This window comes from Hyperoodon ampullatus (assembly GCF_949752795.1).
Source record: "Hyperoodon ampullatus genome assembly, chromosome: 2".
In the NCBI taxonomy this organism is placed as follows: Eukaryota; Metazoa; Chordata; class Mammalia; order Artiodactyla; family Ziphiidae; genus Hyperoodon; species Hyperoodon ampullatus.
In genome coordinates, this window is record NC_136915.1 from 105,696,329 (window position 1) to 105,713,323 (window position 16,995).

At 38.9% G+C, this 16,995-nt stretch overlaps 1 protein-coding gene across 1 annotated transcript in view; it reads right to left on the reverse strand.

The window, feature by feature from the left end:
• The window catches only part of SPAG17 (sperm associated antigen 17), a gene marked incomplete at both ends in the record, with an annotated part of 220,105 nt that extends 212,076 nt beyond the window's left edge, over positions 1-8,029 (reverse strand). The window contains one exon of the mRNA XM_079698181.1: positions 7,943-8,029. Within this exon, the coding sequence (XP_079554307.1) occupies positions 7,943-8,029 (87 nt within the window). The remainder of the gene's footprint in view (positions 1-7,942) is intronic.
• Between the last annotated feature and the right edge of the window lie 8,966 nt (positions 8,030-16,995).

Below are 16,995 nucleotides of genomic sequence, written 5' to 3' on the forward strand. Positions count from 1 at the left end.
AATTAATTAAAACATAAAAGATAACAATCACTGAAGTAATTTAGTGGAAGGAGAAAAGTCAGTAGGGACAAGAATAATGTGATTAAGCTCCCTTCTGGAAGATATAAGGGAGGGTCTTAATGAGAAGGACTTGGATGGAGGCAGGGAGATCTTCAGGCCAGGAAACTACATGGGAAAAGTCAGTATGTGCCTGGGGATACTACAGAGACCACTCAACTGGAGTAAAGGGAGATAAAGACGGATGGGCAGAGAAAGACAATTTAGGCAGGGCCATGAAAGCCAGGCAGAACATCTTGCATTTTATCTTGTGGGTAACGGGGAGCCAATGACGGTTCCTATGACTAGAGCTGAAACATGGTCAACATTCACCATTTCTTAACATTTCCCTAGTATGTTGCCAAACTCATACTGGCAACACTTACGTTTAACTTGTATTTAATATTTTTCATTTGCTATAAAAACGATCACGTATAACATCTAGGTAGATATTTTGACATGCGAACTCCCTTTGGTTCCAAACTCATTCAAATAATACATTTTTGTCTAAAAAGAGAAATTATAATGTGAGGTTATGAAAAGTCCATTTCCCTCTTAACATTCTTCCTAGCAACTCAGTTGTTTTCATTGGCCTTTATTAAAACAACCTTTGTGTGAACTGGCAAATTGTTTGGTAAATATCAATGAAAGCATATTTCAGAAAATATAGTAATAAAAACCAACCCAATTTCAGAAATACACTTGCTGCCAGACATCAGTCTTCAGCTCATATTATGAGTATTTCCAGTAAGTCTTATACATTAACATGAGAAATAGCTTACTGTTTAAGATCAAAAAAGTTGAAAAATTCTTCACTGCCTCTCAAAAATTATTCAGGGGTTCTGTCCATAAAATGTATTTCTCTTTTGATAAACTGCATTTATAATGGTTTCAAGCACTTCAATTCAACTGAACATTTTTCCTCCCAAACCTACTGAGACTGCTTATTATCATCCTAGTATCTATATACTTTACAACTTTAAGAGGTCTGGAATATTAATATTTCAGCAATACCTATCTGGAACCCTTATCTACTTTCCAAACCTTTATAAGATGGAAGCTTTGTTCAAGACTCCAAGGAAATTCTGTTACTATTTTTCAAGAGTGCAAAACTCAGCTATTGTCACTAAGCTACATTTAATAAGAGAAAAATATTATTCCTCAGCTGAAGTCTAATGAGGAGGAGAAACTGCTAACTATATGTTCTAAAGAGCGTTCACTTAAATGCCTCCTGGTTGGCAGATAAAATATCTCTGTGAAGTGAAATGGAATCATTGCATAGTTCTTTTGGGGGTACTGTTACAATCAGCCTATATATCTGTTATGATGGTTTTTTATATAAATGTTTTCTGCCCCTTCCTCTTCTCTTAGAAAACATCTCCTCAGTCTAACTGTCCTGGTTTCTACAATAAAGGTTTCGTCATATTTCAAAGTAAATCAGTGAATTAATTTCGTATAGAGTTTGAGTGTGGTTCTGTGTGCCTATAAACCTGCTGGTCGCTGTGGAGTAGATACAAGGAGTATAAGATATGATTTTTCTGTGAAGCAGCTCACATTACATCAATACTTGTGCTCTATAAAACATGAAATGATAGCAAATAATTCAAGGCATTCTCACAACCAAGGACTGAGTTGTAAAAGACAGAGCCTAGATCCAAGGTGGGGGAAGATAAATGTGGGTTAGGGTATTTAGGAAAGCTCACTGCAAGGCATGGCTTTATGAGAGCCTCGAAGAATGGGTCTGACAAGGGGAGGGAAGGTGGAAATTCATTTCAAGCAAAGAGACTAATATGAGTGAAAAAGCAGGATGCAGGGAGTGAACTCTCTTATTGAAGGGTTATTAGATGCCAGATGTGATAAAATATTTATGAAATGAAATAAATATCATTTATTCCTCACAGCAAATCTTTGAGGTGGATATTATTATCTCCATATGACAAAAGGAGAACGAGGCCCAGAGAAGGTAAGACATTTGCTCTAGGTCACCCCTTAGGCCTTTCAAAATCAGGATTCGACACCTAGGTCTACCCGGCCCCAGAGCTGGGGCCTTCTCCAGCAGCTCATTGCCTCCTTTGTGTGCCTATGCTTCAAGGAAGAGAATGTCTTGCCTCTAGCAATTCAATGTGATGGTTAAATGGGGGCCAGTTTAGGGCTTCCCTGGTGGCATAGTGGTTAAGAATCTGCCTGCCAATGCAGGGGACACGGGTTCGATCCCTGGTCCAGAAAGATCCCACATGCCACAGAGCAACTAAGCCCGGGTGCCACAACTACTGAGCCTGCACTCTAGAGCCTGTGAGCCACAACTACTGAGCCCGTGCGCCACAACTACTGAAGCCTGCGGGCCTAGAGCCCATGCTCCACAACAAGAGAAGCCACTGCAATGAGAAGCCCGCACACCGCAAAGAGTAGCCCCCGCTTGCCACAACTAGAGAAAGCCCGTTCATCAACAAAGACCCAACATGGCCAAAAAAAAAAAAAAAAAGAATCATTATTTAAAAATATGTGGATATTTATATTAAAGAAGAGTTGAAGGCTTAATCAAGAAGCAAATTCTTAATGATAAATATAAGGCAAATGACAATGAGTATCCATTCCTTTAAGCTGGGTATTAGGGACCTGAAATCATCATTACGAAATGAAATCAGTGGGCTTCCCTGGTGGCACTGTGGTTGAGAGAGTACGCCTGCCAATGCAGGGGACGCGGGTTCGTGCCCCCGTCCGGGAAGATCCCACATGCCGCGGAGCGGCTGGGCCCGTGAGCCATGGCCGCTGAGCCTGTGCGTCTGGAGCCTGTGCTCCACAACGGGAGAGGCCACAACAGTGAGAGGCCCGTGTACCGTAAAAAAAAAAAAAAAAAAATGAGATCAGTGAATTGGAATAGTGAGGCTGGCTGGGTTAGGGAATGTGTAGATTGCCATAATTGTTTTTCTGTTTGTTTTTTTTTTAACATTCTCTATGATGGGTCACAGTAAGTGAATGAAATAATAGCTGTGACAATAGTTGGTCTCACAAGTTATGGCTGCCTTTTTGCTACACCTAAAAAGGAGAACTTAAACTTGGAACAAATGAAAAGAAATAACCATCTTGGATAATTTGAAAATATGGAAGTACTTAAGAATTAAAACTAACAAAATCCCAAACCAAATCAACTCAAACAAACTTTGGAGAACCCTCAAATTCTGAAGAACATGTTTGGGAGAAAAGTCTATAATACCTTAAAGAAAAAGAAAAGGGTTTGTATCTGGCTTCTGAATATTCACTATACTGGTATCATGCTGTCACTTAACACAGATAACATTGTGAGGATTTTCCCCACTGTGTTAACACAAAAGGTTTGATCATAACACAAGATTCCATTTGAAACATGTAGCTCACTCATTTTGAAGCCACGTGACAATCTGTAGGCTTCTAAAAGGAATGGCTATGCTGTTTGAACAATTTTGGTAAATTTTCCTAAATTTTCATGAGCAAAGCTTCTACTAATCTCCCCTTCCCCAGCATCACCTGCTATGTAGGTTTGTAAGAAATGGAAAAAATCAGAATTGATTACAAAATCTCTCAGACCACAGTAAGATCAGCAAGATGGCCAACTAGAAAGCTCTAGGCCCTCTGTCCTTCACAGAAACATTAGAAAAACAACCAGAGATTGACTAAAATACTTTATAGGAGCTCTGAAACCAGTCAAAGATCTAAAGCAACTGAATGAATTCCCAATCAATAAAAAGCCACATTCAATATGGTAGGAAATTTTGTGGCACTCCTATTCTCCCTTGCCCCACCCTTTCTCTGGAGAAACGACAATCTTTTCAATAATTCGTGCCGGGAAAACTGTATATTTACATGCAAAAGAATGAAGTTGGACTCTTACCTCATACCATAAATAAAAAGTAACTAAAAATGGACCAAAGACCTAAATGGAAGACAGAAAACTCTTAGTAGAAAACATACGGTAAAATCTTCATGACTGGGTTTGGCAATGATTTCTTTGATATGACACCAAATGCATAGGCAACAAAAGAAAACTTAAACTGAACTTCATCAAAATTAAAAACTTTGTACATCACAGTACACAGTCAAAGAGTAAAAAGGCAACCCATGAAATAGGATAAAATATTTGCAAACCATGTATCTGATAAGGGATTAATACCCGGAATATATTATTAACAATAAAAAACCAAGCAACTTGACTAAAAATGGGCAAAAGAAGATACACAAATGGCCTAAAAGTACATAAAAAGATGTTCAACATCAAAAATAATCAGGGAAATGCAAATCAAAACCACAATGAAATACTACTTCACACCCATTAGGATGGCTGTTATATATAAGTATATAAATAAAAAACACAGACTGTTAAAAGCATTTGGTGAGGATGTGGAGAAACTGGTGGGAATATAAAAATGTTATAGCTGCTATGGAAAATGATATGGCTGTTTCTCAAAAAATTAAACATAAAATTACCATATGATTTGGCAATTCTACTTGTGGATATACACTCAAAAAATTGAAAGCAGGGACTCAAACAGATTTTTGCACACTCATATTAATAGCAGCATTATTCACAACAGCCAAGAGTTGGAAGCAACCCAAATGGCCATCAACGAATGAATGGATAAATAAAATGTGTTCTATACAGACAATGAAATATTATTTAGCCTTAAAAACAAGGAAATTCCAATACATACTACAACCTGAATGAAGCTTGAGGACATTATGCTAAGTGAAATAAGCCAGTCATAAGAAGACAAATACTGTATGATTACATTTACATGAGGCACCTAGAGTAGTCAAATTTGTAGACACAGAAAGTAGTATGGGGGTTGCCAGGTGCTGGCGGGGAGGGAGGTGGGGGAACTAGTTAATGGATGTATTTTCGGCTGGGGAAGATGAAAGCGTTTTGAAGATGGAAGATGGTGATGGTTGCACAACAATGTGAAGATACTTAATGCCACTGAATGGTATATTTAAAAATGTTTAAAATGGTAAATTTCATGTTCTGTATATTTTACCACAGTAAAAAATACAAATAAGAATATCTTAGACCAAAATGTTTCCAGATAGCACCTTCTGTCACTGAGCACCTGGGTTAACACATCCTCCTCTCACTATGGCCAACAGAGTCTGCCTTGAGAGTTTCATGAAAAGATTTTAATTTCTATGACACCACAGTATCTTTAACTTTTTAATGCTGCTAGATATCATAAATATGTCTATGTCATATAAAGCCCACACTAAGATGCATTTTTATAATCTTGTACCTAAATATTTCCTGTATATCTAATTTGAGATGTGATATTTTGCATATCTTAATAATACAATATACTCACAAATAATATTATTTATTCACATATATAATAATAAGCTAAATATTTGATACATGGATAGCAAAGTTAGTAAATGACCACTTGATTGACAGAACTAATTTATGAGCAATGTATCCCCAGGAGCCATCTAACCTACATTTTTCTCTCTCTCAATTTAAGTGTCCCAGATTTATTTAAGGCACATGTTGGTCTCCTTTCCTAAAATAATTGTCCTCCTTCCTTCTACCCACTCAACTTCTACCTATTCTTTAGAGCTCAGCCAAAGGAAAGTATTTTATAAAGCATTTCCTGGCTATCCCAGCCCACTTTCATCCTCCTAACGTCCAGACTCTATATAATCATTTAGTGCTTAGTAATAGACTGCCTTGTATTATTTGCTATCATTTTATGTTTTGGAACCAACTAAAATGTACTGAGAAATTGATGATTATTCTAGCCTGAATGTACAGCCCGAAACAGTGATACAAGGTACATTCACTAAAAGCAAATTGTGAACTTGCTTATTCTCTGTCAACTCTAGTGCAGCTCAATACGAATATGAGTTCAAAATCACTACTGATTAGGATTACTAAACTGGCTTATGGAAGACTGGGAGGAAAAATTCCCTCTCTGCGACCCCCAATACACACGCAACACACACACAGTAGCACACACATACTCAACCACGTACAGTGGAGCACAGTTTGCACAGAAGTAGCAGCTTTATGGAAAGAAACTCTGGAAACTAAAGCAGTAACATTTTTTGAGCACCCAATATGTGCAAAGCACTTTGCTGAGCCCTATGAATAAGGAATTCACACATCTACAGTCATCTTTAACCAAAATTCAGAGTCTATTACATTGGTGGCTAGGGCATGCTTCTGGGCATTGGCTTAATCTGGGAATTTTCCTCTTGGATCAGACATGAAACCAAGCTGAGAAAAAAATATGAGAGGAGGTGGAGGGTAATTGTCTTCCCCCTGCAATAAAGAACCCAGATTTCAACAAACTGAAGAAGTTTACTTGTTGTAGTTAAAACTACATATTGCTTTGAGTTCAAATTCTTTCTATTAATACATAAGATTTGTTGAAATTATATTGTTTAAGCAGGAACAAGAAAGCTGAAAATTATTTCAGGTTTTCAAGCCATAAGGGAAAATAGTGCCTTTAGGTTTTCCACTCAACTAGGAAAATTATAGCTTCATATTTGCAGCACTAAAGCTAATGCAATGTCAGCAGCTCCATCAAACTGTTGTTCAGCAGTTTATAATTCAAGCAGAAATGTTCACTCCAAGCCCAAACTTGGCCTACACAATTTCAAAGAAAATGAAGAAAAAATTATTTTGGCTAGTGCTAACTTATAAAAGCAAAAGAGAGGGTCTTTTATAGAGTATTTCAAAAAACATCTAAGAATTTGAGAACGTAACTGAGAATTACTGAGTTGACATCCTTCATTCCTAAGGTTATAGAAATAACCCCAAATTCCATGACATCATGTCAGCATCAGCAGTATCTTAACTACTTTCATGAAATTCTTCATCTGGTAGAATTTCATATTAGACAGAATTACTGTTCATAGGGAAAAAAACAATTATAGTGGAAAATAAGGACAAATAGGTAGACATTTCTCATGAGGGCATCATAAGACTTTAGATGTATTTTTCCTTTAAGTACTAACTCTCTAGTGAAACATACACACACATAGAAAATGAAAAAAAAATTCTAGTTTTTACAGTGTTTTGCAATGGCAGGCAGGAATTCCCAGAATCTAACTTCCTCCTTCCAAATGTCATCTTAGAAACAACTTAGTGTTGAAGTGAATTTCTGGCAGCGGATGACAGGAACTATTGGGCTGACCAGCTCACTGGAGGTGGGTGGGTGTGAGTGAGGTGGGGAGCTAGTCAGTTCTGGGATGGCAATTTGAAGTCATGTGGCAGGTGGGTTATAGATTGCCTTTGTGTCATCCTACAGATGAGTCTAGCAGCCAACCCCTCATTACTCTGATCTCCTACAGTACCTTCAAAATACATCAAAACTTTTGAGATTGTGGTATCAGGGCATTACATAAGAAAGTCATCCTTTCCTATCTGTAGAAGGCTCACTTGTATTAAATATGTTGATACCTTAGGTATTCCATGTCTGTTTTCATACAGCATTTATTAAAGCTGTACTATGCACCAGGCTACAGATGATCCAACAGGATTTCTTTCTTCAGGAGAAGTCAGGAGGAAGCGAGCAGCTCATAAAGACAACTCCAGTACAACTGTGGAGTGCCATCTGGATAACTTCACTGAAAAGGATGCTGAGGTGTCCGAAGGACACCTTGTCTCTTCACCACCACGCACCTTTCACCACCTTTTGAAATCCGCTTCCCCTTCCTTCTTCCCTTAACGCTCATTTGGTCAAGCACTCCCTGCGGATGGGACCCTGGGTCGTTTTGTGTGAAACCACCAGGCCTGGGAGAGCAGTACCAAGTACAATTTTCGGAGGGGACAGCGGTGTCGTCTGGAAGGGAAGGCTGGCCTGGCAGAGTTGTCTGCAGGGTCTGGTCGGGCTTTAGAATTGCGGGGGGGCAGAGAGGATTTACGGGGTTCTGGGCATACCTGGTTGAAGGGTGCGGCGATGAGCGAGGGTTCCCATATCTTAGAACCTGTGGTCGCCGACCCGCCTTTCTCTTTTTTGGGTGCCATGCAGAGAACGCGAGGAGCACTGGCCTCTAAACAGGACTTAGGCCTGGACTAAGCGTCCCCGCTGCCATAGTAACCGAAGCCACGCCCAGTTCCTGAAGGAATTGTCTCCCCTCTGCCAAACCTGTTCTGAATCCTCAGGTCAACCGATTCTGTCGCCATGGCAACCGAGTTTCCTGGAGGCGCTGCAACTTGTGGGCGGGACTCCAGTCCCCTTCGTTAAATCTTAGGATTTCCCAGCAGAGGAAATGTGCAGGTGGAGAGGGAAAGGACGAGGCTGGCCTCGAGCTGGTCAAGCTTTCTTTTACTCACTTCTACCCTCTGCTTCTTCTTAGAGCCTTCTCTGGCCCGAGGCATTGTCTTGAAATTCAAGATCCCTGGAATCCCGTCCAGGACTTCTTCACCAAGATTTCTTTCACCCTGGGTAACCTAGAATGAAGAACTGACTCTCCTCAGAAGACAGCCCATGCCAGTTTTCTCTTCCACTCTAATCTGCCCAAGATGCTTCACTATGTGAGCCAAATTTGTCTCCCAACCTCCATCCTCTGCTTTGGTCTCTGTTCTGCCTCCCAGGGCCTTACTAAACAAGTCCAATCACTCTTCCACAGGACCCTTTATATAATTATAGTTGGGATTACTGTCTTTATAAACCTCTTTCTCTGCCTGAGTAGCCCCAGTTCTTTTACACTGTCCTCCACTGCTAACTAGAGTCTTTTTCCCCTTTCCCCACCTGCAGCACGAATATCTAACATATCCTGATCAGACAAAGCTCCCAAAGTAATAATGATAGTAATAATAATAATGGTAATAACAACTCTTGTTTTTTGAACACTGGCTATATGCTGTTGTACACAGTTATATTATTTAATTCTTAAAACCTTGTTCCAAGTCCCATAGTGTATCACTGATGGCCAGATTTAGGATCCAGGATTATCTGAGTCTAAATTGTAATTTAGCAAATGATTTTAAAGAATTAAACTTTTTAAAATTCAAAAAATGAAGATTTCAGGATGGAGGAATGCACTTCCAGTATAATCTTTTATGGATCCCTTTGTAAAGTCCTACAAGGATAAATTTAAATATAGGTTTTCCAAAATTGATTTAGAGAATTGAAAATAAACGTTTTATTACAGAATGCTTTTTGCCAGTTTTGGCCTGTTTCATTAGTCCAGAGAAAGTGGTATACTAGATAATTTATGATACAAAAGGGGAAGACATTGTACAGTAACCAAATTTATAGGGAGTTTCATCTTAGAATTGGTCTGTTTAATTTCAGAAAATAGGTGTCAATGACAATGTTCGTAGTTTTAAGAAGCAAAAGCCATTCAGCTAAAAGGGGACCCTGGCAAGAATAGAAAAAAAAAAATCATTACCATCTGTCATACATTTATGCTCTTTTGGTATAATAAATTGTTTCCCCCACTAAATATAAGTTGAAACTTTATAAGCATATACTTTACTACATAAATTTTCCCATATGTCTGTGGCTGAAACAAAGCTATTTGGAGAATTTTCTTTCACATTGGCAGAGTCACTCCTGGTTTGTTTCAGTTTTTCCAGTAAGATTTTGCATTTAACATTATTTAGCTCACCAAGGATCGTCTACTTTTAGGGATGCACTGTTTCTTTAGGAAACAGTGATTACGGAATTATTTTTTTCAACCTTTACACTTTGATCTTATAGTAAGTTCAGTGAACTCCTATTCAGGTGTAAAGTCTGAGGCATGACTCTCATACATGAAAAGGTTCTAGGCAGCTATTGATGTGTCCAGTGTTTCCACTGTTACCAGGTAACATCAGGAGCTATGGACCAATTCGCTTCTAGGCCAAGATTGCAGGCATTCAAAGTACATTTAGCTGCAGCAACCTGCTTGCCCTCAGCTCAGAAGGCCTCACAAATGTCCTCTCATTTCTCAGATTGGCATCTTACATCTAAGAACACCTTTCACTATCTGGTTGTGCTATTTACCATCATGATTACTGTGTTTGTAACGTTCCAAATAGAATGTTATAATGCATTGTCCTGGAGTTTTTATTGTGTGTGATGCAGAGGGCTTGATCTCTTTCAGCTACAAGGTCCAAAACATATGGAGAATATTACACCTGCTTTCAATGGTCAGCATTAGCTTCATATTCCGTCCTGAGTGCAATTTAAAGTGTTGACTTTAATCTTTAAAGCTCCTCATTGTTTAGAAGCCAGTTACTCCAGATATCACATCTCTCCTTATGCATCATTGTGGCAATTAAAATCAGTTGCAGTGCTTGCAGTTCATAATCCCCAGTGAATTGTGGGGAGCCTGGGAGTAGATCACTTTATAAAGAGGAACTTCCTAGGAACCCTGTTTATGTCAATGATAAAAGCAATATTCAAAGTTTACCGTTTTGGCCTTGAATGTCTTGTCATATAACTATACATCTCTGGAACTATAATTAAGTGCTGCTGATTTAATTTTTACGTTATTTTATGTAATTTGTGGCCAAGCATTTAGAATATCAATCTACGTTTTAATGAATCAGATAAATAACAGTTGTATATATGAAGAAATAGGAAAAGCTACAATTCATCTGTTTCATATTTGTTAGTGTGGGAGTTTTTACTCGAGTATTCTCTCACTCAAGTTTTTCTTTGAATCTAATTTTAAATGTCTTCAGTGAAGGGATTTGCTAAAAATCCTTTGGGGACTATTTCAAAATCCATAACTCATGGTAAGTCATTTCTCTAAATGCTTAGCTAAATGTTTGATTTCTTAATGTTTTATCAGATGTCTGTTACTTATACATTTGCACTATGTTAAATAATAACTTTTTAAAATTGTGGACAAAGTTCAAAATCTATGTTTGAGGGGAACCTATACCAAAGTGTATTATGCCAGACCATGGAGCAATCTTTTAGGGAGAAAAGATGATTTGTCATGGGGTTATGAGGAGCTGGGAGAATTATATATGGTGGCTTAGACAAACAGTGGTATCTGCTGCGCCTCCTTCCTCAACTTCTATCTTTCTCTTTTCCAGCTTGACACTCTCTTTCAGCCTTCCTAAAAAATGCAGGGTACCACTAGGGAGATGTCTGAATGATTTCCAAGGAAGTTTGTCTCTGACTATGATCTTGTACATCTTAAATGCAACTATGCAGAGTTGCTTTTTTCTATCTTACACATGCCTCTCGTTTCCATGAATTAAAATCTTGCTTTTGCTGGCTTCCAACTTTTGTGTAACATTCTGCTGTCAAATGCACCCAAATTAAGACTATCTGCAGGTACCATACTGCTGCACTTACTGAGAAAAGGGGTCCTGTTCAGTGGGACGAAGCTGCTTCATTTCCTCTTATATTTCAAACTCATAGATCATTTGTTTATTCAATGACTTTTAGTGTGCTTGATTAGGTTTCTTCTGCACTCCAATGTGGTATTTTATAACATATCCATCTCTATGAAAGAATATGAATTTCTCTGATTAAATATCATTTTATTTCACTGGTTGATTGGTGTTTTGGACGCGCAGGCTCAGCAGCCATGGCTCACAGGCCCAGCCGCTCCGCGGCATGTGGGATCCCCCTGGACTGGGGCACGAACCCGTGTGCCCTGCATCGGCAGGCGGACTCTCAACCACTGCGCCACCAGGGAAGCCCTGATTGGTGTTTTTATTTATAGGGATAGGGAATACCATTAGAAGAAGGGTCTGGGAGTGGGCTGGTGAGGAAACTGGGACTTTGGTTTTTAGAGAAATTCAGTTTGTATATACCTGAGACATCCAAACATGTAAAGTAGGTAACTGGATATGTGGCCCTGGTAGTCAGAGCAGAGGTAGACATGGGTGAGTCATTTACTTATCTGTAGCAATCGAGCCTGAATGGATGAGCTTGCCTGGAGAGACCACCCAGTGAGCAGGGGAGCAAGGCCTAAGGCTGAGCTTTAGGCGTCCAACGGTCAGTGGCTGTGAGAAAGAGGATGGGCCTGGGAGTGGAGGTGTGGCCAGAGAGGAAGGAAGGAATCCCAGTGGGGCTCGAGTCACTGGAGCCAAAGGCTGGGGGTATTTCCAGAATGAGGAAGTGCCCAGTAGTCCTGACTGCTACTGAGAAGCCAGGTAAGAAAGTCTGAAAAATGCCTGCTGGATGTAGGAACAAAGAGGTCAGTGGTGGTTGGTTGCTTTTCTTCGAAGTCTTTGGAAAAGTCCACTGATAGACGAATGGATAAAGAAGGTGTGGTAGATACAGTGGAATATTACTCAGACATAAAAAGTAAGATCCTGCTATCTGCAACAACATGGATGGATCTACAGAGTATTATGCTAAGTGAACTAAGTCAGATAAAGACAAATACCTTACGATATCACTTATGTATGGAGTCTAAAAAAACAAAACAAAAACACACTCATGGATACAGAGAACAAACAGGTGGTTGCCAGAGAGGAGGAAGGTGAGGGGGGTGAAACAGGTGAAGGAGCAATTAAGAGGTATAAACCTCCAGTTATAAAATAAGCCACAGGGCTGTAATATACAGCATAAGGAATATGGTCAATAACATTGTAATAATTTTGTCTGGGGACAGATGGTTACTAGACTTACCATGGTGATCATTTTATAACGTATGCAAATGTTAAATCACTATGTAGTGCACCTGAAATTGTATGTCAATTATACTTCAATATAAAAAAAGAAAACAGCAGCAGTGTTCATTTGAATGTAATTCCTATGCAGGTAATTTTTCTTACTGTTCTTGGATCAAACTAATTGTGGTGGTTGTTCATATGTCAACTTGACTGGGCTAAGGGATGCCCAGATAGCTGGTAAAATACTGTTTCTGGCTGTGTCTGTCAGACTATTTCTGGAAGAGATTACTATTTGAATCGGTAGACTGAGTAAAGAAGATTGCCCTCACCAATTCTGTGAGCATCATCCAGTTGACTGAGGGCCTGAAGAGAGCAAAAAGCAGATGAAAGACAAATTTGCTCTCTGCCTGAGCTGGGGCATCCATCTTCTGCGCTCAAACGTCAGTGCTCCTGGTTCTCAGTCCTTTGGTTTTGGAATGAAACTGCACACCACTGGCTTTCCTGGGCTTCCAGATTTCAGAGAGCAGATCAAGGGACTTCTCAGCCTCTAAAATCTCATGAGCCAAACTCTCATTTTTTAATATCTATTTATCTCTTTATCTATAGATATAGATATAGATCTCCTATTGGTTGTTTCTCTGAAGAACCCTAATACATTAATCTTTAAGAGTGCATTTTTTAAAAGTTACATTTCCTATGGTTTTATATGAAGAGAGTTCTTTAAAAATCGTATCAATACGCAGTTTTCATTGTGTGCATTTTTTGGACCTTTTTTGATATTGATTAGTATTGGCTTCTATGTGAAGTATAAAGAAATATTTACAACACTGGCATCTTTTATGTTTTTAAGAAATTTAAGAGGGGATTTCGTTGAAACCTAAAGATTCTTTCTAGTAAGAATTTAATAGAAAGAACACCATCTTACTGAAATCTACTTTAATTATGTTTTGTGAAAAGGTCAGTCTAAAAAACAAAGAAGGATTCCCTGATGTTAGGAAAAGGTCTTACACTCAATTTCTGTCCCCTTCCAAATACATATTCTCAGAAAACCTCCAATGAAAGCTCCATCTTATGGCTGATGTAAGTGGATATAAGGAAAGAATATGAGGAAAAATAAAACATTTGAAAGTCAGATATTAGGAAGGAAGACTATAAGAAAATACTCATTCAAAAATAAAATAATTTCAGCCGATGCACAAGTCAATCAGCAGAACAAATATTGCTTTTAAAGGTCATATTAGGGGTTGCTTTCTCTGCTTCACTCCATTTCTGAATGAATCTATTCAGTTCTTCCACTATTTCCTTTACGGGAGCCAACCATTTCTAACTTCACCTACCAAAATAATGGTTTCATTGACTCTTTCTTATATTTCAACTCTTTGCTATATTAAACAAAACCTCATTCTTTGTTATGCTTTGATTGTTACACTTTTTCTTTTGTGCATAGCAGTGCTTTCTTTATGCTCCCATAGTTCCCCCCCCACCCTTAGGCTGGCTATTAGTCTCTAAGCTTCTATTTTTGTTCACAATCAAGTTATACAATTTGTCAATCATCCACATTTTAAAACTTTTATGATTATTTTTGCCTCACAGTATGCACGCCATCTGAGCCAGCTGTCTTTTTTTTTTTTCTTTTTCGCAGCACAGGCTCCGGACGCACAGTCTCGTTGGCCATGGCTCACGGGCCCAGCCGCTCTGTGGCATGTGGGATCTTCCCATACCGGGGCACGAACCCGCGTCCCCTGCATCAGCAGGCGGACGCTCAACCACTGCGCTATCAGGGATGCCCTGAGTCAGCTGTCTTAATCCTTTAGAGTGTGGCCATTTTTCTCTACTATACTTTTGGGTAATAACCATTGCCAATTTATCCTGCTAAGTAAATTCCTCATTTTATTGAAATTGTTTATACAAAGATTTTTTTTAAAAAAATTTATTTTTGGCTGTGTTGGGTCTTCGTTGCTGCGTGGGCTTTCTCTAGTTGCGGTGAGTGGGGGCTACTCTTCGTTGTGGCACGAGGGCTCAGTAGTTGTGGCTCATGGGCTCTAGAGCGCAAGCCCAGTAGTTGTGACACACGGGCTTAGCTGTTCCACAGCATGTGGGATCTTCCCAGACCAGGGCTTGAGCCCGTGTCCCCTGCATTGGCAGGTGAACTCTTAACCACTGTGCCACCAGGGAAGTCCCTATATAAAGCTTAAGTTACTCACATGTATGCCCATAATCTCTTCTCCCTCCCACTTCACTCTGGTAGAAGTCTGAAACCCTATTTATTTATTATCATAGTTTCCCAAACTCCTCCATATTAGCTTTCTGACTTGCCATACTCTCCTTCCTCAATACCACAGAGGCTTATTAAAAATCAGAGAATCAAATTGTGTGCCAAGAGGCACTTCCAGAGATCATCTTGTACTGACAGGACAAAATTCTTTCTCCTGGTTCACCCTCTGCTGGCTGTGTGACAACCTTGGCCAAATCACTTAACCCTCCTTTGCTTCAGTTTCTTTTTGAAATGGGAATAATCATGTTTGCACTACAGGGTTGTTGTGAAGATTAAAATAGTTAGTAGATATAACTGCTTAGTACAGTTCATGGCATATACTGTGCCCTCAATATATGCTAGCTAATATTTTTCAAATAAACTTTTTATTTTACAGTAGTTTTAGATTCACAGAAAAGTTGCAAAGCTAGTGCACATTGTACCCATATACCTCACACCCAGTTTTCCCTACATCTTAAATTAGCATGTTAAATTTGTCACAACTAATAAATCAATATTGATATGCTATTATTAACTAATGACTTTTAACCTAATGTCCTTTTTCTGTTGCAGGATCCCATCCAGGAGGCTACAGTCCATTGAGATATCGTGTTTCCTTAGGCTCCTCTAAACTGTGACAATTTCTCAAACTTCCCTTGTTTTTGATGATTTGACAATTTGGGGTTGTAAAATATTTTGCAGAATGTCCCTGGGTTTTGGTTTGTCTGATGTTTTTCTCATATTGATACTTAGGCAGGAGTCATGGGATTTGGGAGAAAGACTGAAGACATAAGGTACCATTCATGAGAATCACATCACATCAAGAGTACCTGCTCTCAACATGCCTTATCATTGAGGATGTTAATCTAGATCACTTGGCTTAGGTTTCTCCACCATAAAGTGTCCCCTCCCCCAACTTTCCACACTATATTCTTTGCAAGGAAGTCACTATGTGCAGTCCCAGCCCACATTTAAAATTTGGGGAGTTATGTCCTACCTCCTTGAGGGGGGCAGTATCTACATAAATATTTGAAATTCTTCTGTATCAGAAAATTTCTGCTCTCATTTATTTTATTCAATCAATCAATCATTTATTTACATCAGTAAGAATCATAAATATTTATTTTATCCTTTGGGTTACAATCCAATACTACATTATTTATTTTGGCACTTAACTCAGTTGTTCCAGCTTTGGCTGTTGGGAGTACTTTCATTTGGCTCCTGGGTCTCCTTGATATATCCCCTCATTGTTTTCCTTTTTCCTTTGAGCACTTCCTTACTTCCTGGCATTACAAGATGCTCCAGGCTCATGTTGCATATTCCCGCCGCAGCCCTAGAATCAGCCATTTCTCCAAAGAGCCCTAGTTCCTTATATTGGAGAACTGCATTAAAAACCCAGATCTGGGCACTGGGCATGCTCTTTGCTAATGGAGTGTGTTTTGTTTCTAGGCTCTCTCAGTAGAAAGAATTAAGAAATAGCACATGTATATACACATACATATATTTCTATATATACATATGTGTCTCTATTAAGGTAAACATGAGTTCATACTGATGTTTACCACTCTAATCCAATACCACACAGTTCCTTCTAGCCTGCTAATATTTTATTAGCTATTCATTCATTCAACAGATTTTGTTGAGTGCCTATTAGATGCCAGGCCTTATGCTCAGGACTGAGGAATAGAAAGTATGGTGGATACTATCCCTACTCTCATGTGGCTTAGAATTCAGGTAACAGCTTAAATTTTTACTTTAGTTCTTTGGTACTACCAAGGATTGACATCACTCATAATAGTCTATTTTCACATCTTTCTATTTTTCCCACCATATTTCATTCCCCCACTTCCAAGACTGTACTACTTTCTATTCACCTATTTCCCTCTCTACCCTCATTTCTCTTCCAACTCCTTGTCCTCTGCAATTTTTTATCTCTCATAAAACACACTCCAGCAGAAAAGAGACTATAATATGATAAGCATATTACTACTTCCATTGCAAAGCTCTTTCACATCTCATTTTTGACTACAGAATTCCTTGAAGAAGATAAGGTTATTGCTAAGGTGTTTTGTCTATAGTGGTATTTTATGATTGCTACTGACATGTATGAACTTGTATGGGATGCTTCACAGAGGAGGCCCCAGATGGTCATGTATTTCTGTGAGAA